The 22,600-nt window shown below is 44.6% G+C and overlaps 1 protein-coding gene across 1 annotated transcript in view; it reads left to right on the forward strand.

The window, feature by feature from the left end:
* The window catches only part of LOC117748135 (NACHT and WD repeat domain-containing protein 2), a 37,577-nt gene extending 15,325 nt beyond the window's left edge, over nucleotides 1-22,252 (forward strand). Inside the window, exons 4-8 of the mRNA XM_034557767.1 lie at nucleotides 4,311-4,427; nucleotides 11,837-12,040; nucleotides 12,579-12,729; nucleotides 14,658-15,247; nucleotides 18,353-22,252. Coding sequence (XP_034413658.1) covers nucleotides 4,311-4,427; nucleotides 11,837-12,040; nucleotides 12,579-12,729; nucleotides 14,658-15,247; nucleotides 18,353-22,252 — 4,962 coding nt within the window. The remainder of the gene's footprint in view (nucleotides 1-4,310; nucleotides 4,428-11,836; nucleotides 12,041-12,578; nucleotides 12,730-14,657; nucleotides 15,248-18,352) is intronic.
* Nucleotides 22,253-22,600: the final 348 nt, after the last annotated feature.

Consider the following 22,600-nt stretch of genomic DNA (forward strand, 5'->3'; position numbering starts at 1 on the left):
AAGTCTTTTCTTGAACTTTCCGACATATGTGAGGGTCTCCTTGAAAAGGAGTGAGCGTTGCAAACGTTTTTTTCAATTAGTAGTTATTGGTTTGTGGAGCTTCCGTGTCGTGTCTGCTCCCATTTAACTCTCAAGCACCTCCATCTGGCGTGGAGATCTCAGCTACCAGTAAGGGTAACACCACCTAAATCTGGAGCTGCTCCATAGACAACGAATGGGACGGAGTTTGTGGACCCACGCAGTGTTGGCTTTTTTTTCGTATACCCAAATGAGCTTTGTTCTACTGTTGTGTTCTCAGTCCTAAAAACAGAAAAGGCGTCCGTACGGACCTTTTCGGTGCCGATTGTCATGATTACATCACAGTGTTAGCTGGAGGCAAAAAACAAAGGAAAGACTGGAGGCAAGATAATTACACATTGAACATTGCATCTTGCTGTGTTGTTGGGGGGCCAACGTCGTAGGAGTATGGCTCCAACAGACCTTTTGAGAGGACAAACTATGATTTAATTATGATGTGCTACAATATTGGCGAAGCGCTTCACAGACGGAGAGACAATGTTGCTAAGAGTTTAGCTTAGCCTTTTGCTCCCTGCTCACGCAGAAAGCTAAACTATTGCGATGGAGAGAAAATGTATAAAGAAATAAAATAAAATGCTAGACATTATTAGCATTACAAATGAGCATAGTTCCCCTTTAAGAATGCTTTCTAGAGCTTCTGTAAAAAAAAAAAAGTGCATTGTCAGCCGAAGCGTTAGGCATCTTCTGCCATGAAAAATGCATTTCATTGAGTAGTTTTGTTAAAAAGGTCTGTTCCCTCCTCCGCTGGTGCCTCATTATAGCCACCTCAAGTCACGTGATCGTATTACTGTGGGCTACCTCGTGTCTTTGACCGGCTCTTAACCTTAACTTGCTGTGGTTGAGCTGAAAGGCCCGAAACGGCGCACTGTAATTACCGCAGTGTGTCACAGCGTGACAGATTTTCTCGAGCGCGTGCATGTGAAATTTCCCCTCAGCACTCATCACTGGCAACCTCAATCAACTCTATTAGGTTCATGAAGTGAAAAAAAAATATTTTACCTCTTATCAAAAGCAGGCAGACTATTGAAATTGCCAAAGTAGAACATAAGAGATCTAACATTAAAGTCTCAGATCCCCGCTTAAACCCCGCCCTGTGATCCGTCTGTGCCTGTTTTTAACTCAGTTTTCATATGCAGAAATGTTATATTTGGCCATGGATTTGCTGCTAAACCCCGCACTTTCCTTCAACACTATAAAGCTGTATTCATCAAAAATTCTTAGAGATTTACTACATGTTCTTGATTAAAAATAAAATGCCTCTAGTAGAAAGCTTAACATATATTTATGTTGGCACGGCATCTATTTTTGCTGTAGTTTTTTTTTTTGCCGGAGTCTTTCTGTTGGTGTTGGTGTTCTCCCGCCTGAATTCATGCCCTTTTCTTCCCCTCGGCATCTTGGGCATAATCCCAAAAGTTTAATAGTCTAACATTCAATAAATGAAAAAGGTTTCTCCTGCACTTGACCCGCCACGGGCAAATGCCTTCCAAGGGCATTAGAAAGCTTCTTAGTAGAAGCTTCTTACGTAAGCAACGCCGCCCCCCACTCCCATATAGTTATATAGTTTAGTGGGAGAGGAGAGAGAGAGAGAGTGGGGGAGAGGGAAGATAATCAGAGAGAGGAGCAGCAAAGACAAAGGAGGAGAAAGAGAGGAGGAGGGGGGAAAAGGACACGTGGAAACTGTGAAGCAGTTCCAGCCAACGCCCGTCCCACAGGTGTCCTCATCTAACGGTGCTTCGTCTGCAACCCCCCTGTCTGCAAGCCCCCCCCTGTCCAAATGTTTAACTTAATTCATGTGTCCCTACGCAGTCCTCGACCGTTTCTCCCCTTCTCTCCTTCATCCATACATCCATACTCCAGGAAACGCAGCGGGCGATGGGGCAAATTGAATCAGTGTATCCTCCCCGCTTGCGTGCACACAGGTAATAGATGTTTTCATTTAGCTTTTAATTACAGCGCCTCCTTCCAATCACAGGCTGAAACCCAGTAGGAACGGATCGTAATCGGGGGGGGGGCGCTCATCTCATTTTATCCCCCCTACCATCCGCTGATTTTCAACACAGGGGGGTGCAATTGTGGTCTCCCACACATGTGCGTTGGAAGTTGGAAGTAGATTAGTGACACTGATACGCAATGACCGATGTGCCAAGCAATGAGTTTTCAGCATCGGTGAGGCATGCTTATCATGTGTGTGTGAGTGGGAGAGTTGTTTTCCAAAGTTAAAGCCTTTGGTGGTTGAGATAATAGAAAGGGGCTTGTAACTATCAGCCCCGTCATTAAGTTTTCATCCCACATCCATCTATCTCTCTCTTGGTAGGACTGTCATAACAATTGGTCTCTCTGCAGATAATAAATCTCCCACAACTTTGAAAATCAGTTGATCTTTTTTTCGTCATTAATTAAGCAAGAAATGCCCAATATTCTCTGGTTCTAACCTCTCGTATGTGACTTTTCTCTGTTTTATATCATCTGAATGAATCAATATTGACATAAGTAATTACAAATTGAACGTGTCTTTGGGCATTTGGAACTTGCGTTGGCCGTACAAACTTCTTTTTCTTAGGAAAGGTAGACATTTATAAATAATATTAATTGAATATGGGACTCAGGACCCCCTTACAGGGGTTACAACCTTAGACTGTATATAAGAAATGGACGTAGTCATCGGGACGTCACCCATTGGTTTGTGGACTGCCATTATGAAGTTATGGCCGTCGCCCTCTTGGAATACAGCCGTCGCCATGTTGTTTTTTTAGCAACTGATGAACAAAAGTTACCATATGTGGAATGCAGAGCATTGACCGATACGGCTCATCATAGTAAGCCCACATGACTCAAATGGACCATAATTTACTGAATGAACATCATGCTGTATTGGAGAAGACTGGAAACTAGCGATTGAGACCATAAACAGTTTACAATGTGTACTGAGGTAATGAATTATGTGAGAAGTAGGCTCATTTTCTCATAGACTTCCATACATTCCTGCCACTGGAGGAGCGGCCCCCTGCTGGTCGGTAGAGAGAATGCACGTGTTAAGACACTTCCATGTCGGCTTTACTCGGCAGAACCGGAGTTTGCCGCCTAGTTGCAATACAAATCTGAATGGAAATCCAATAAATGTGTATTTTTGTGCTTTCTAGTATTTGCTTGTTGCCTTTAATTGAAGTTTAGTCACCCCGTCGTTAAATCTATACATACCTTTGGTTTGAGGCGCTACAGGCAAAAAGGTTGGTTGCCACTGGAATGATTGCTAATGAAGATACGTGTTAGTTGCAGCCTGAGGCAGCTAGTTGAAGTCTCCTTCCGCGGCGACACAGCTGCTCACAGATGCACAACAACAATCAAGCAGACGAGCCGAGGTGTAGCTCCGGCACTCCTGCTGCTCCACCAATAATAGGAGAGGACAATATCTCCCCGACTGTCAAGTCCCACACTCTCAGTTTCAGTGCCATCCGGGGATATAGGGCTGCCAGCCACTGCTGTTCTCTGCCACACTGCGGATGTGTCAGTCACTGTGCCAGGCTAAACTCATTTGAGCTAGCTCGTCTGGTGAGCAGCAGAGCATGAAGGGACGGGGCGGCTGAATAACTTTGGCTCCACCTCATCCCCCTGCTGCGTTTTTATTATCAAGTCGAACTAGCAGGATCGATAAGAAGAAGATGCGCATTATTTATTTTGAAGACTGAAAACCAGAGCCTAATGCATCTTTTTGTAAGCCACACGGCAGTCCCCCCATCTCTCAGCGGCCCAGGAGGCTGCAGCATCGTGGAGCGTCTCCTCGCCTTTCTCTGCGTTTTTTACAGTTGGAATCGTCTGAGCTGTCGATGCCGCGTGACAACATGTGCTGAGGGACACCCCCTCCTGTGTGTATGTGTGTCACTCCTCCCTGCTGGCCTCAAATGCTCAGAGTGGCGTGTGTGTGTGTGCATGTGTGAGTGTGTGTGTAAGTCAGTGAAGAAACAGTAAAGGCATTAGTTCACCTACTGATCCCCATTTGCGCTTTTGTTTTATTATGCTATTGTAAAAAAAACTTTGCATTAAGTTTTCCTCCAATTCCCTTAAATATGGCGCCTCTCTCCTTAACTGTTTGTGTTCTCTTCTTTTTGAAACTTGAGGATGGTGATTGGACAACCTTTTCTATTCAGAAGTGCAGGAGGAAGATTCTGCAAGAAAAAGTGCCACACTGAACACATTGAATCTTTATTTCTATTTGTTTGTTTGTGTGTTGTCAGGTGGTGGACCTGTACTGGGGCGCGGACCCAGAGGAGTGGGACAGTCCAGAGCTGCAGCGACTCAGGATGAAACTCCTGGAGGAATGTCTGAAGACCTCCGCGGGACCATGTTTTGTTGTAAGTATTGCAGCAGGTACACACGGGTTTCGGTTTTGAAGTGTAATTTCATTCAACTGTCGGGATGTTATCACATCACTGTGTGTCCGGAAAATCATCTGCTTCGCTCATCCTTCTATCGCGCTACACGGCTCTGATGTGGCATTAAAGCTGGTTTGTTCCCTGGCTGGTTGCTTGTGAGATCTAATAGCTGTGTGAAACTAGCTTACAAGAGTGAAATTGAATTTTTTCTTGCCGACATTTTACAAGTCGTTGCATGGTCGCATTTGAAAAAAAAAATGCCACTGGAAAGTCGTCAGCTTTTGAAGTCTCTATTCTGTTGACGGTGGATAAAGATATGATTTAGAAACCCGCTGTGCAGTTTTTTTGATAGAAGTTGATTATGCTAACGCCATCACTTTTAGTAAATCATTTCACCTGATGGATTGCTGATATATAAAAAAAATTAAATCGGCTGCAATATTGAAACAACTTCACAAACGCCATCATCTTCGCTGGAGTGCATACGAGAAGAGAGTGTCTTATCTCGGGCAGGCATATTGGAAGTGCTGAAAGTCCTTTGCAGAGCTAAAATTACACTTGTATGAATGAGTTATGTGAAGACCTGTGCGGGGTGGGGGGGGGGGAGTGGCATGACGCATAATTACGGCTGACATTTGAGTGATCTTTTTCAGATAATTTTAGACCACATGAAAAAAGGAAAAAAGTCCAGCACGAGGAAAGATAAGGACGAAGATGGGGGGTGGGGGGGGGGGAGGAATTGATGGTGAATTATTCAAATGGTACAGATCAGTTTCCAGAGGTTGAAATTGAGGTGAGAGATCACAGGGAGACGTAATGCATTGTGGGTAGATCAGAAGCCCAATCTCTTCCCCCAGACTTGAGTCTGGCGTTTTCTTTTTCTCCCCTCAACCCTGTATGCACTGCTCCCTTCTTCCTCCCTCATTCACAAGTTGTTTCCTCTCACTGGCTCACAAACACACTTAGAAACATGTGTTGTTCTGTTTGACATGAAACAAAGTGCATTCGAGGCTCAACGTCAACCTCAGTGCAGCAGAGTGCGTGGCCACCACTAAGTGGAGTACTGCAACATTAGCTTTTGAAATCTCCAGAAAAGGCTAGTGTATGGACATTGAGTTCAGCTTTTGAAAACTACTATATTTAACAAAAAGCCAACCGTCATGGGACACCAGCTGCACCATGGGTAGTTTTCCTATCTAATCTACTGCACGTCCACGCTTTTTCCTTCCCAAAGGTGCCTTGATGTTGCCACAATATTGGAGGATTTCTTACAAATATTGCTTGAGTACTGCTGATAATGTTGGCCTTCTCGAATAGATTTGCCTTGAGTACTTTTTGTGCGTGTTGAAATGTGACTTGTCATGGACTCTAAAGCTCCTTGAGACGTTGTGTGCGATATTAGCGCCGTACAATGTGCGCTCTATCGGAAATAAACTGCACTGAAATTGCCTGAAAAGAAGTGACGCGCTCTCTGTTTATTGTGCGGCCGGCTCGGTGTTTACCGCGCTGTTGTACTTTGCCACGTTGATTTCATTCATTCCTGTCGGCCTCGCCGCCCTCCGTCCCCGCTGCAATTTCACCATCTTAACCCCGGCCGACCCCAAGCAATACCACCCGGCAAACCGAGGGGAAGTAGACACACAGGAACTCAGGTGCGCGCACACACACGCACACACACACACGCACACACACACACACACAGCTCTTTGTTCTGCCTCCCTCTGATCCGTCTTTCTTCCTCTCTCCTGCTTTCAAACACACGGGCGCATACAAACAAGAGCGTCTTAACCCGAGGCATTTTCTCTTGTCGTGAGATTGAGAATCAGTTGGGTTGTGACTCTCGGTGATGCACGCCTCTCAGACACCGCGCACACCCAAAGAGACACACAAACACATGCGTCCGTGGTGCACGTCCTCCCCATCTGGCTGGTTACATCTTTAATCGCATGTTCTGCTCGTCCGTCTCGGTGGTAAATGAAGGGTTTTGTGCAGAGGAGGCCACATTAGCTCCACAGGATGAAGTCACAGTCAGACTTGTCGGAGCCAGCTGCCTTTTAGTCCCCCGCAGCCCGGCTCCCCCACGCAGGCCGCCAGGCGCCCGTTTCCAGGACTGGGGAGCGCCGCGCGGCCGCCTCGGGTTCTTTAATCGTGGACTTGGATCTCCTTTTATGACAGTTCTGGGTTGTCTGGGCCGTCTCTGGAGAACCATTGTTTATTTTTACGGGGTGGTAGACCGTGATATATGTATGTGAGGACAGGGAAAACGTCAGCGGAATTTATGGTCCTGTTATTCCTGCCAACAACATACAGTTGATCTCAAAGCGTGCGTGCTCTGAGCTTTGTTCAGGCGCCGCTCTCTTCTGTGTTTCTCTCCTTCTTTCTTTCTTCTTCTTTGTTTCAAACTCAGTGTGTTAACATGCAGCTGCTCACAGTTTCATACTCATCCACCATCATCAGCACCTTGACACCCAAATGCGGCTGCTCAAGTGTCACCCACGGCTAACACACACACACACACACACACACACACACACACACTTTTACAATCAGCCACATGGCAGTAAGAGGAGCTGATCTGGGGGTCTGCAGCGCCCGACATCTGTCACAGAGCCCAGTGCGGCGATCGGTGGGGAAAAAGGGATGAACAGAAGAAAAGAGGTAGAAAACGTTCCACATGTATCGATTATTGGTATAAAATACGAACAGAGGAAGTGGGGTGCGAATCTATTGCAGAAAGAGACAGAGACAGGAGAATAAATGGGAGGATGTGAGCTTGAAGTGGGAATAACACTACACAGGAAACAGGATTGGCATGCGTAGTGTAGGTGTGTTTCTTGCTGCCACAGAGGATCTGTGCAACAACTAGAAACCTCGTTATACTCACAAGTCTCCACATTCACCTCCAGGAATCATTCAGTGCTGTGCTGTGCTCCAGAATCAAAATAAGAGCGTCGATGTCTCGTCGTCTCACCTCCACATCTCCTTCCTGTATTGTAAATGCCCTTGTAATGGCAGACTAAACCCTACTTCTCATCCCAACCTGATCACTGAGAATTATTCACTTAAATATCACTATTTCAGATGGAAAAAAATATGTAGGAATGAATTTGCAGCAAGTGTTTTTCAAAGGGCACGGCTGAACACTAGACAGGTGGCAGTGCAGGGTTGTTAGATATACACACACACACACACACAGACCACGCCACACCTGGGTGAGGGGGGCTTTTCTCTAACCTGTCAATGCAATAAAGCCGGTTTCCATGGCGATCACAGGGGTTGGCATGGTGACGGTGTCATTGACCTGGAGATTAAGCATGACAATGAGCCATGACTGTTTTTCTTTCCTTTCGCTTTCTTCTTCTTCTCCTTCTTCTTCTCCTCCTTCCCTTTCCGCTCCTCTGCTCTCCAATAGTCTTAAATTCCTACTGGTGAAAAACACTAAAACTTGATAGATGCCTCAAGGACGGGTATCGGCAAACAGCACGCGGCCGCTCAGCCAGTAGAAGTGGATATTCATAGCAAATAGGCAGTGCCTAGAATCCAGCAAAGAGAGGAACTATGCAAGAATAAAAGACCTGACTTATTTGACTGTGTAGGTGTTCTCTGCCTTGTGTCTCCTTGTGCAAAGATGGCTCTAATTCAAATAGTGTAGCGTGGACAGTGCAAATCCATACAGCTCGCTCATTTGAACTTTTCAAGTGTGATAGGCACAAATAAAATGCACAAATATAACAGTGGAGCTACTCACAGCTATTTTAAGGGTGTTATCTTTCATTATTAATCTTGTGAAATGACAGAAACCATCATCTCTTCATACCTAATACTTGTTTGACCTCCCGCGGTCCTCACAGCCACAATCCCATTCGATCCCACTGAAGATGTCAATCTTTTAGAGCACGCCGTTTCAATTATGCAAAAAGCTCCATTCATTTCCTAAAACAGCTACACACTGTAGCTTTATGTAGATTAATACACATTTGCTGATCTTGTGAGTATTTACAGCGATAAGACTCAAAACAGCGCCCGTGTTGATCTTCACATGTCGCCCCGGTGCAATGGCGTGGCTCGTTGATTTCTAGACATCGTTCTATGGTACGAAGCTCAGCAACGGTGGCAACGCCAATAGGAACTGTGCTGATTGAGTATAGAATTTCACCAGCCTTTTTCTTACAAAGCACTAACTCATTGTTTCATGCGAGTACAAAACTGCATTGATTTCTTGTATACTAACTCCGAAAAGAGTACACATTTGAGCAAAACAGTTTGTAGTCTGCATTTGGCTCACTGCTCCGAGAGTGAGCGTGTCGACTTAAATATTTCTCTTTTCAGATCATCGGTTTCTTTTTTTTCCCGAAGCCATTTCTCCCTCTGCACTGCCAGAGCTGACGCGGCAAATATCAGAACAGTTGACTGTGTGTTTCCTGGATTGATTGACCCTGTGAGCGTTTGATTTGTTGATTCATACTGTAGCTGTGTACAAAATCTTAGACGCCTTTCCCAACAGGCTCATCAGATAAAGTGCACTTAGTCAGAGTATAAAACCAGAAGAGGGAGGAGGGAGGAGGGAGGAGGCAGAGGAGGGAGGAGGGAGGAGGCAGAGGAGGGAGGATAAAACCGGAATAGCGTTAGGAGGCGGTCTGCTTTGCTATTGTTAATTTAGCCTCCTATGTTTGTTGCACCTGTGGCTGATTGAGTGTAATAAGAACTACTACACCTTGGTCCCCTCTCAAAGGTTGGACATGAAGACACACACACACACACACACAAACAGGAGTGAAGTTCTCGCTTGTCAGCTGCTGTGCTGTAATCCCCTTTAGATGGCCTCACTCCAAGTCTGGTGTCTGGCGAACACAATATTTGGGCATCTTTTACAGTTTTACATTGTGTGTGTGTGTGTGTGTGTGTTTGATATATATTTTGTCATTTTAATAGGAAACACCAGTTGGCTTTATCCTAATCTCTTTCTCCACTCATTCATCCTGCTGTATCACCGCAAGGCAACCTGACAGAGACTGTGTCAGCAACTTGGAGAGTGACTATTCTCTCTCTCTCTCTCTCTCTCTCTTACACACACACACACACACACACACACACACACACACTATATGTATGTCTCTCTCTCAGCATTGCTGTAGTTCCGCCCAGTGCCTCCATCCTCTACTGACACATCACTGCAGTGAGTCACAGAGGGGCATCTAAACAGGTCGGATGAGGTGACCTGCCTGTTCCACCACAGGTCCCTTTGTCAAGATATTATAATATAGCACTACATCCCACATTAAATACGAACCTCTCCCTGAAACAGCAGCTGTAAGTCGGCACGTGAGCATGTCCGGGGGAACCAATGGTTCACTTCCTCTAGGTGGCGTGGTCATGGTATGTTTGCCTGCCATACGCTGTTATATGTTGGTTTCACATTCCTGGTGAGAAGAGCTGAAAGGAAACTTATCTTGCAGCATTTTTGAGAGCAAAAGGTATGCAGTTGATTGTGTCCCTTTTCTTTCTGAGCTAAGTGGTGCACCTGTCACTTGAAACAATTTCGGTTTGAATGTAGCTCATGACCGTTCCTGTCAATCACGGCTGAGGATAGTGAGCAGCTTGCCCTAATTATCTATTAAGCCCTTTGTTTTGGCAGGCAGAGAATTGCACACCAGAGGGAATCCCTTCCTTTCTTCCTCTATTTTGTACTTTTCTGTCTGACATGGTTCATGTTCTGCACTATTTTCTTACGAGGCGTCCTGCTTTGTTGCATGCACTTGAATGTAATTGACTTGTAATCTAGTATAATTTTTTTTTTTTAACCCTGTTGTTTTAATGCAAATACTTTCATTTTCAGGGGATTTGTTTTTTTTAAATATTTGATATCACAGTTTTTTTTCACCCTTCGGTGCAAGATGCATACATTTAATGTGTTGTTCCACTGGATAAGTGGGTCAGATAAATGTTTATATAACTCTTAACTATAACACCTCCTCCTCCAAAACAACTGCTAGACTATAAATGGAAACGCTCTTCCAAATCCCCCCAAAATAGTTGCAAAATGAACCTTTGGTATCAAACGCGTGCAACACGGCCAACAAAAAAGTGCACGTAAAAGGAATCCGCCGCGGGCATTGGTTGGAGTTTTTTGGGAGGAGGCTCTCCTCCAGACCATGCCACATGCCATCATCCGATTCCGCTCGTTCTCTGCATCTGTTCCCACTGCGAATGCCGAGGGAGCGAGGAGTCCAACGTGGAACGGCTTTGAAGCGTCATTGCCCCGAGCGTACCATCGTAGTTCCCCCTGCTCATCGGAGCTCACAGTCATTCGGCTTGTCCCTCACTCGCTCTGCGTCTTCGCCCCGGAGACTTCGGCTGCATGTGAATTACGACACATGGAGTAAAGATCAGCTGGTCATGGAGCGGAGGATTTCCAGTGTTTTATTATGTTTTGCTCTCATTCTCTTTTTCTAATGTGACTGAAAAAAAATGGCCTAGATCATATCCTAAGGAATTGAATCGGCTGTCACTCAAAAGCATGTGCGTAGCATGCCAAAGGGGGGAAGAATGGAGACTCATCGGAGCTTACAGCAGATACGCCATGTGGAGTGGGAGATAATAGTGGGATGAAAAGGCCACTATTTAATTTGATGAAGTCTAATCGTGCAGCTACTGTGTTGAGCGTTATGAAGAGCGATTGCCGGTATTAGCTTTGGTGAATAAGACTGATGATGATGATGTCACCGGTCGTGACAAAAATGACATTGACTTCGAGTACAAAAGCACAATTAAATCAAATTTCACGGTCTTTGATTCTCACAAATCTACATTCCTCCCTTTTTAATTAATTGTCACGGTGTGTCGGCAGTCACTATGTGTCTTCTATTGAAAATGACTTGTCACTTGTCAGCTAGCTAGACTTTTTCATACAGTATCCTCATGTTGTGATATTTGTGATGACAGCGTGCGATGTATGGCGGGGCAGGTGGCATTTTCTCTGAACAACCGCAGTCTTTATCTCGCTTCAACATGATCGTTATTGTCAATTTCTATAGGTGGCACTATTTTCATATTTAAATCGCACGCAGCACACGTGTCTGTGGTTTAAAGCAAATCCCCATCCAAGAGAGAGCTGTCAGTCGTCACCATAGTGCACACAGAGTGGGAGGGGGAATCGTGGTGGCGGCTCCAACCATGATGTCACAAATTGGCTGGTGGATGTCCCAACTGCGCCACAGTTACGCCTCTGGCTCCGAAATTGCCCTAAATAATTCCCACTGTGCGCATCATTGACTCTGGTGTTCACCCTGCGCCACAAAAGAGAGCCCTAAAACAGTGAGGAGGAACATGATTATACACATTTGCTGTCTCCCTCTCTTTCTCACCTTCTCTGCTCTCTACCCCTTCAGGGTCTGGTGGGAGAAAAGTACGGCAGCATCCGAGTGCCGGGGGAGGTGGAATCAGCGGAGTTTGAGATGATCTTGGATGCAGCAGTGGAGGCGGGGCTGGACACACACATCTTGGAAGAGTGGTACTGCAGGGATGAAAACTCTGTGCCACCCGCATACTACCTCAAACCCAAAGCCCAAATGCTTAAGAACTACCAGAACTCTGTGAGTCCGGCGAACATGACACCCACATGGATGTTACTGAATAGAGCTTTTGACAGTGTTGATGATGGATGCTTCATGAATACAATGATCCTTGAGGCATGTATTTTATATGCACATACAGAAGAGAAAAGAAGTCCCGTGCTTTACTGATTGTAAACAAGTCTTCCAAGAATAATTCTGTCAGCCCAGTTAGTTTTATACAAAACGGTCTTTATAGAGGTAATAGAATATGTTGATGAGTTTTGTTTTAAAAAACTGCATGATTATGTTGCCTTGAGTTTCACTTTAGTCATGAAAAGTGACAGTGTGGCACTTAAACACACTTTAGGATGCTCAAAACGTTTCGATAAAAAAATCAATTACACCAGTTAAGATGTTCCAGCCCACACCACGCGCTCATTTTAAATGAAGCGCAGGACAATATTCCCTTTGTTGCAGTGTGCTTCGGCCCAGTCCTTTATGAAAAAACGTGAATAACCGCATTCCCACGGTTCATATCTAAGCTGTGAAGTCAGACTGTCCTCTCCGTCCGGCCCAGATGGAGTCGAGCAGCGCAGCCAAGACCAAGAACGACAAGGCCTGGAGGAACGTGTCGGAGGAGATCAAGAAGATCTTCCGAACAGCGGTGCTGCAGCTTCAGGAGAAGGGCACCATGAAGAGCGCCGAGGCCAAGAAGTTCCTTTGCTCTGGTTAGTTTGAGGTCGACTTCTTCTTTTCATCTCTATATGTCACGTCTTTTGATAACGTCTTTTCAAGTTGGAACAAGCCTCACTGTCCGATGGGAAGCTCACTTCTATCTGGTTTGTGAAATCGTTTATGTATTTGTGTATAACTCGTGACACAAATGTCAAGCTCTGAATGAAAAATGATATGATTGTAAAACGACAACTTTTATATGTAGCCATACGTTTTTCGTGTTTGGGTCACATCTGCTTTTATCTATCATTTGAAAGCAATTAAATCTAAACTTTGAAAAAGGAAATGGATGAAACTCTTTGACAATCAGTAGTTGTAGCTTCTCAAATGTTAATATTTTGGGGGGATTTTAGTCTTAAACTGAATATCTTACAAGCAATTTAGCATTTTCACACAATGTTTGAAAACGTGTTCATAATTTCCATACTTTTCTGACATTTTATAGGAGAAACACTTAATCAATTAATCTGGTAAATAATAAGTAGATGACAGATAATGAAAGTGGATAAAATAAGTGAAGATGAATTACAGTCAAATCTTTCAAAATCTAACAATTCTAACAATTGAGGAAAAAACACATAACAGGAAATAAAGAAAGCCCCTGCTGAGACAATTAGGATTTAGGAAAAGTATAAGATTAATTTCAAGGGGTCACAAATTTACAGGGCAAAGGTCATACATGTACTGTGTAGATTGTCATCTTGCCACTAAATTGGTAACGAGAGATGAAACGCAATCAGGATCTGTCGGACTCAGCTCAGCAGATGACAGTGATTGATCGATCGATCAGATTTTATGTTCACCTCTCGGGAATTAATCCAAACAGTGTTTTGCAATGACAGTCAAAAAACAGCAAAGTACTGCAAGATCACTTTTCCCCTTTTTATTCATGTTTTTTAATGTTATTATACAATAATCCGGCTGATTACTGAGGAACTGTATTTTGTCTCAAAACCACAATTTGCCATGAAAATACAAAAATTATTTCCCAGCAAAGGGGCCAATATGAGCACTATTCAGATCAAACATCAAAACAGAGAGTCAAGAAAGAAAACAAAACACTTATTCTCAGATTGGCATAAAGCTGCTGCTGTAAAAGGTACAAGTCTTACGTTTGAACAATTTATTTTCCCTCCGAGGTTGGGTTGCTCCATATTCAGATATGTCTGTAACAAACTCCACATAGGAATCACCCAATTATTACTGAATTGCTTGGACCGCATTGAATGAATCTTTCAAAACATCTCTTTTTCTCAGACTGTCACTATAGAAGATCTCATCAATATGTCGTCCCAATCATGAGGACAAGTCCATTTTCTGATAGAGGAGGCACAGCTTGTAGCCTTTTTTTCATGGGGCAAATAAAGAGTAAGCTCATTAAGAAATTGCAAGATTTGTTAATTTCACATGAAAAAGGAAGCCCCCCCCCCCTGCTTTGTGTCAGGAAACTGCACTTTTCTTCCGCTGTAATTGGGCTTTGAGCAGTGCTCGAAGAAGTTTTCGCCGTCTCCTGGAACTTTCTTTTCGCACTTTTTCTCGCTCCCACCTAATTAGTAAGCTACTATGTGAGCTGAACTACACAGGAGATGCTGGCAGAGTTTCCAGCTGACTTGTTGTTGTTGGGAAGCCTGTGATACAGTTCAGTAGTGCTGGCTTTAAAATGGCTCTAAAAAAAAAAAGGCTCGAGAGAAATCTATCTAATCGGAGGCTAAAGGCTTCCAACATCTTTTCAGCTTTGCTCCTGAAAGAAATCTAAATCTTACATCTGTAAAATGTTAATCTTTGAAAGTTGTACGTAATAATCCAGAGGTGGTCCTTATCGGCCATTAAGTGTGTTTATAGTCACAAAACACAACGCTGGGTTTTCAAAAGTGATGACAGTCGAGGAAAACGTCTAAGTTGTGTTTCTCTCTTATTTCAGCCTTGGAGGATGAATTGGACTTTGCCCTCGGGAAACAAACTCCTGCCTTTCTCAAGAAATGTGTCTGCTACATTCGCAAGATCTCCAACTTCGACCGCTTCGCCAAAATCCCCGAGATGACCCGATACATGGACACCGTGGTCGGCAGCGATCGCGTCATGCGCAACCAGGAATCCTACGAACGCCTCCTGAAGGTACGGGACGAATTCATCCCCACGATTGTCGCTGCCTCCAACCTCCGCGTCTATTCTTCAGTCACCCACTGCGACATGAAGTTAGGCTACTCCCAAGAAGTGGAGAGCAACTATGTCGAGGGTCTGTGTAAACAGTTCTACGAGGACATGGTGGATATCATCCAGGCCACGGTGCAGCAGAACTTGGGCACTGAGACTGACCCGTTATACGACGAAATCCTGCAGCACCTGTCGCTCTGCAAAAGCTACGCAGATCTCTACCAGTTCAAGACCGAGTCGTTGGATTACGTACAAGAGTATCTTCTGCCCTCCAAGGGGAGCAGAATGAGCCCTCTGGTGGTGTACGGGGGACCGTGCACTGGGAAGACGCTGCTGCTATCCGAGGTAGCCAAACAGGTGAGAAACAGACTCAAATCTTTTGAAAATGAGGGTGTTATCTTTCCCCGTGTCGTGCGATCCTCTTTCTCCCTCCCTCGCAGTGCGTTTTCACACTCGTGCTCGTCTCGTCTGCCTGATCTGAGCATGTGTTCGTCGTTGTGCCGCGGAGTACGAGGGGGCGTGCAACTGTTCATCTCCTCTCATCGAAAAAAAGCGCTCGCTTGACCATCTGCGCGCGTCTACCAAAAGACAGCGAGCACATTGCCGTGCGCACACGTCTGTGAAGCCGATTTCCTGCGAAGTCGTGCGCGTGTGTGCGACGGCGTACACCGTACAGCCACATACCACTTCACAGCTTTGCTGGGGTTTTTTTGTTTTTTTTCTTTGGCGTGTGCGCATCTGTAGAGACTGCAGCGAAGTGTGCGTGCGCGCGTCGCTCTGCGTTGGTGCACACGCACCGCGTTCTCTGTTCAGTCTCTAGCTTTTGTGTGTGTGCCATCTGGCTGCCCGGCTACATTAGGATCACACCATGGCCAAGATCACACGGCACAAACCCGCACATCTACCGCTCGTGTCCAACCTTTTGTGACAAACGTCACATCGATACACGCGTTCAGTGTAAGCTCCATTCATACCATCCGAGTTCAATAGACGTTACGAGGTGCTATAAGAGCAATACGACAATGATCAAAGCCTTCAGTGTTAAAGATTACCACGGGCCCGTGAGATTGAAAGTAAAAGCAACACACAATGTACAGACACACTCTCATAAGGCCGAGCGGAGTGATAGAGGAGGAGGTGTGTTGGAGAACATGGACAAGGATTAAGTAACAGGACCATGTGTCCAGTTCAACCTCCTTTCTGAGGGCCTGTCTTACGTTTGTGTGCCTTAAACCTCTTTGTCCTTTCAAATGTTCCGTACCAGGTGGATCTTTCCAACGCTTCCTTTTACATTTTGGCAGTGACACTGTTTACTCGAATGTAAACGAGTCTTTGTAAACAGAAAAGTGGAAACTGCTTTTCTAAATCATCAGAAAGGTTTTTAGAAATGCACAAGAAGCTAGATATCCATGTTGTCTGTTATTTGTTTCTCACAATTCTGAATAAATCGTCTGTTTTGGCTCTAATAAATAAAATGAAATGTTCAAATGATTCAAACGATTGTATCACATTATATACTACTACATATATTACTGCCCACGCAGATTAGCTTACTGATTAATCATACAACCCGATTACACTCATACAGTCTGTGACTGCACGAATGACTTCATTCAAAAAGAAATAGGAAGGAATGAGCTCATGAAATATTCGCTTCCAGAACCAGAAGATGTAGTTTAACCCAGATGTTAAATGTTGATCACACAGCTTTAGTACGATAGTTGTAGTTTTCTGCTGAAGTTTCTCACGAGCAAGTCGTCCTGTATATTAATCCCCAGCCAGTTGGTACTTGCAGCAAGTTCAGACGAAAATAATAATAGTTTGAAATCCTATGTGGCCATGGTGTTTGAAGGAGAGAGGGATGCTATGAGATTTGGAGGAGACTAAAAGAGGTGCCGCGCTGTCCAATCAGTTCAGCTGGTGGAGTGGTCGGGGCACAGAGTGTAATTCACACCTAACCTGTTTGGTGTAATTCTTCTATGTGTAAACTCAGAAGCAAATACACAGAATCATCCTCATTAATCTTTTCTTATGTAATAGTACAGGTTATATTATGTCCTGTTTTTGTTGCTGGTATTTAAATAAAGCCAGTTGTAATATAAACAAATCGTGTAATAGGGCAGAAAAACGTGTGCCAATATTAATAACTTTAATTTGTGCACATAATCTGTGACCTTCAATCTACTTTACTAACCACAAACAATGTAAAGTGGCACACTGAATGTTTATATTGTGTTTGATATAATAATTCAAACCAGTACACCTGAGAAATTGTTTTAAATATGTTCAGATTGACAAAACGCATCTGTATGTGTACAAAGTATACATCCACAACTTCCAAAATTAAATGGCGGGAAAAAAACACACTGTAATGAGTTTGCTGAATGTAACAAAATAAGGAAGAGGAGGATAATTACAGAGGGACGTATGAGATATTGTATTCGGAGCTTTAATCTTCTAAGTTCACCAAAGTAACTCATAGCCTGAGTCCTCAGTAGAGGTGTGTGATGATCTCAGGTGTGTAAGGTTGCAAAATAGGTTTTCAAATCATCAACCAAATCATACTCGGTTGCAAAGTTAGAATAATACATATGATAAATTAAACTAATTGGTTACTGAACTATTGTAGAATAATATACAGCAGTACTGTACTTTGTTCAACAGTTAAAGAATATTGCCAAAGTAGGAATGAGTCTTCAGACTAATGATAATGGCTTGCATTTATTGCACACAACAATCAAGTTAATTAATCAGTAATAATTTTTTTCTGGTTGCAATTGTGTGTTTTAACACTTTATATTCATAAAATGTGCCAATTTATGAAAGTCAGGCAGGCTGACTAATTGTTTTTGAGTTTTATAAATTCACTCATACACACAGACATCTGTAAAATATTTATAATTGTAAATAATCTACTTACAGATTTTGTGTCGCTCTCTCTCTCTTTTTCCCCCGTCTCTCACACACAAACACAGCTAAATGTGGAGCAGGCATCATCACTATTGCCCTAAATGTGTCAAATAACATCTTAATGTCTCCCGAAATTTCAGCTGGACCATTTAATGAATTCATGAATGGAATTATAATATCAATGAAGCCTAAACAAATTGGAAGAGTGATCATTCATAGAATGTTTCTCATGATTAAAGAATGTATGAATTATTAATTAAATAAGGTAAAATGTATGAAACCTCTCTTCCTTGCTGTGCTAATAAGCCCTGCCTCGTAATGTTAGAATAACAATTACTTAAGTCCCTCTAGCTTCACTGTAGAGCTTTTATTATTCTAGTTGTTTGACCAAACCAAGCAGAAGACAAGTACAGTTTACTCATTTATTTGATTGCCAGTGTATAGCCTTATGTAACTATAGTATGTGCTATTCCAATGTGCGCCATTTAAAGAACTATTCTATTTAATAATTGTACTCTACATATTCTAAAAATCTCAATGCTTTCTTTTCAGGCCTACACGTGGCTGCAGAAAGAGATGGGCCCTGAAACGGACCCAGTGGTTATTGTCCGTTTTATTGGCTCCAGCCAGCTCTCCACAGACCTACGCACTCTCCTCCAGAGCATTTGTGAACAGATTGCCATAAACTACCGCTGCCTGATTCACTTTTTGCCTAACAAGATCCAGGAGATGAGGGAGCTCCTGATCAACCTTCTAGGGGAATCTTCATTCCACCGGCCTTTGGTCATTGTCCTGGATGCCCTGGAGCAGCTCTCAGATGCGGACGAAGTTCGCAAGCTGTGGTGGCTCCCCATACACCTGCCTCGGACAGTCCGCATTGTAGTCTCAACGTTACCCAATAAACATGGCATCCTGCAGAAGCTTCGACAGCTCATCCATGATGAGGGGTATTATGTGGAATTAATCCAGAGGGACCGCAAGGTCTGCAGCCAAACATTAAAACAGCAGTTGCTGGAGGTGAAGAGAAAGGTCACCTCAGGCCAACAGATCTATGTCAATGAGGCACTTGCCAAGTGTACATTGCCAATGTTTGTCAACCTCATCTACAGAGAAGTAGTTCATTGGAGATCTCACAAAGATGTGGACGACAGGTCCCTGTGCTCCACAGTGCACGAAAGCATAGAACAGCTATTCTACTCAGTGGAGAACAAGTTGGGCCAGCGATTTGTCTTCCGAGCATTAGGGTACATCACCATGGCCAAAGCTGGGCTAACTGAGGTTGAGCTGGAAGATATTCTGTCCCTTGATAATATAGTTCTTGGGGATGTAATTGTGGCAACCTACCTCAAAAACCCCTTGAGGATCTCTTATGATTTGGTTGCAAGGCTCAAAGAGGAACTGGGTGGTTATCTGGTGGAACGTCAGGTACGTAACGTCACCTTGATGGTTTGGGCCAACAGACACCTGCATCTCATTGCCCAGAAGTTGTATCTTAGCAACGAGGAGGACGTCCATCAAATGCACAGCCTCCTAGCAGAGTACTTCCTCGGGGCATGGGCAGGAGGCAGGAAGAAGATCTTCACTTACGATAACAACCATTTCACTTCCCTGAATATATCTCATCACAAAAACCCCCACCAACAGCCGTCCCAGGAAAAAACGTCCTCTGACAAGTACTCCTATGACAGACAGACTCCAGAGCAGCCTTGGGTGTTTCAGTGCAATCTTTTGGAGCCTGACATTTTCTTTGTCAACCATAGGAAGATGACAGAGCTGGTGTACCATCTTACCAGGAGTGGGCGCACTGATGACCTCATGTTTGGTGTTATCATGAACTTCAGCTGGCTGTACACAATGATCAAGATTGGCCAATTTGAAAAGGCTTTAACAGACATTGACCTAGCTTACAGCTACACCCAAGAGAAAGAACTGAAGTTCCTGGCCACCACTCTCCGTTGCATCAAGGTAAAAGTGCTGAAGAACCCAGCATCACTGTCTGCAGAACTGCAGCAAAGGCTTTTGCCAGTTGTCACCTCCCTTCCCAAGCTCAGACACCTCCTCCTGGAGTGTGACAAAGATGGCCCGAAGTACTGCTCCATTGTGCCTCTCCACTCCTCTATGGATGTCACCTACAGTCCAGAGAGGCTTCCTCTGTGCTCTAGCTACATGCAGATTGTGGAGATCTTGCCCACTCTAGCCCCAAACATAGTCCTTGTAGCCCTAGAAGATGGGTCTGTGAGCACCTGGGATGTAGAGAGTAGACAACTTCAAAGACAGATCGACACAGCCAAGTCTGTTGTGCTTGGAATCAGGCTAACCACTGATGAAAAGTATCTGGTCGTGGCCACAACCAAAAACACGTTGCTCATCTATGATAATCACAAGTCCTGCCTTTTATCTGAGGTGGAAATCAAGGGGTCCAAGCAAGGTGGTGTCGCCGGTGGGGTGGCCTTCATCAACGGTTTTACTTTGTCCACCCACCATGCTTTGGCTTGGCTTGAGGCTAGTAAAGACGTCAACGTTATTGACCTACTCTACGGTTGGCCTCTCTACCAGTTTCATTGCTGGTATGAGGTGACTTGTGTCCAGTGCTCTCCAGATGGGATGTACGCCTTCTGTGGCCAGTACCTCAACACTGCATCCATCTTTCATCTGGGAAACGGGGACAAGTTGGCCACTGTGACCTCTGAGTTTTCTGGGGGATTTGTAAAGTCCATTCTAGTTCTGGACACCCTTAACCAAATGGTGATGGTTGACAATGAAGGCAGTTTGTCAGTATGGAACACCAAAGAGATCACCAACCCACGTCTGATGGAGGATTACGATTGTAGAGGGGATGACAGTGAAGTGGTGGGCATTGAGTTATCTGAAGACCAGCGCTCCATTCTCATTTGCAAGGCCAGAAGTATTGAGGTTCTGGACACAAAAGTATGGAAAATGGTGGAGAAGTTCAAAGCAAAACGCACTGAACGCTTTGTGGCTGCTGTTCTCTCCAAGAATGGACAAAGCATTGTGGCCTCCATGGAGAACACCTCCTCCATCTTTGTTTGGAGGAGGGACAGTGGACAGTGCATGGCTAGCCTGATTGAAATCTCAGGGGCTATCGTCAAACTCATTAAATCAACCCACCACAACCTGCTCCTTTCTGTTGCCAGCAGTGGCGTGCTGTCTGTTTGGGACATTGATATCATCACCGCAATGTCAAATATTGACAAAACAGGCAAGAAGATCCAGACCTTGCTGCTGTCCGGCAGAGAGGATTATGTGTTTACTATGGACGGTTCAGAAGCTGTCCACAAATGGAACTTCAGCACTGGCTTTATTGAGACAGTCTTTAAGCACGAGGGCATAGTGGAGAACTGTGTCCTAACCTCCTCAGGGGATCTCATGGTGACATCAGATGACAAGTCCAGTCAGTACATCTGGCAAACCACCACTGGAGAAAACATCTTTCGCATCAATGGACAGAAAATATCACAGCTGCTAATCACCCACAACGACCAATTTGTGGTGTCCCTCTGCGAGCAGGACGCATCCAGAGTCTGGAGGCTCGGGACTGGGCACAAAGTCTGCAACATTTTGGTCACCCTCCAGAATGCACTGGTCACCACAGCAAACACTTTCCTTGTGGGAAGCTCCAAAAACAAGCTCCTCGCTGTCAGCCTGTGGTCAGGCAGCGTATCCAAGAAGTTTGTCTGTGATGATGGCATTACCATTGTCAACTTCAAGCTCATCCCTGACTGCCCTGACTGTGTGGTGTTCATCACATCCACAGAGACCGTCATCATCTGGAGTGTGGCGGATGAGTCAGTTTGCAGGCGAGTCCAGCTGCCACCCAATTTCCTCAAAAATCTAGAGGACTTCCAGATTTCGCCCAATGGGAAAGTAGGAATTGTCTCCAAAGGTGATGAGAATATTAATGTCCTGGATCTTCACAGCGGGAAGCTGAGGCTTGTCCACGCTGCTGGTATAATTTGGCGTCAGAAATTATCAAGAGATGGACGTTATCTAGTGTATGTCTGTTTCCGGAACTGTGAAGAAGACGATGATGCGGGTGTCGTGTCCAATCTGATCGTGATGCGCCTTGCTGATGGTAAGAGCATCGGCATGTGCTCCCTGTACAAGACGCCCACTTTCCTGTGTCTCTCTCAGCGAGCACTAAACATCATCATTGGCTTCGAGGACGGCAGCATTGGCACATACACAGTAGTGGACCGTGTGGATGCTGCCCTCAAGATCAAGATAGCCACCTCCAACAGCCGACAGATTGTCAACAATGCCTCGCAAAAGGTGCGGCCCAAATGTGGCAACCATTCCTTTAAGACCGTTGCCGACTGCATTTGGAGGGAGTCAACGGAGGTCTTCTCCAGGGACAGCCCTATCAACGTGTCTGACTCCGGTGAGGGTGAGTCGACCACGCCGACGAAAAAGACTGAATTGCTGCAGTCATAGGTGGAGATCAGAGTAGCAGGTGGAGTCATGACCGGCAGGCGGAGAGAGGTGACAAAGTTTTGAATCTCTGGGTTTGCAGTTGATTCTTGTTTACAGCCACGTGATTCAGCTGCAGATGTCAGCCCTCTGGGTAGTTAATGGGCCGACCGTTTAAACGCTGCACTCAAATTATGTATTACTTACTTCCAACTTATGATACAGTTTCTCTTTGCTTTACACACGAAGACTGTTAGAAAAATACTGCTTTTGAAAAGAAGAGAAATGTAAATTCTGTGAGTATTAGTTTGCCATTATGTGTCCTTTTTGCATTTGAAGAACAAAGTTATTATTCAAATGTCTTGGTCAAAC

This window comes from Cyclopterus lumpus, chromosome 18 (genome assembly GCF_009769545.1).
Source record: "Cyclopterus lumpus isolate fCycLum1 chromosome 18, fCycLum1.pri, whole genome shotgun sequence".
NCBI classification, from domain to species: domain Eukaryota; kingdom Metazoa; phylum Chordata; class Actinopteri; order Perciformes; family Cyclopteridae; genus Cyclopterus; species Cyclopterus lumpus.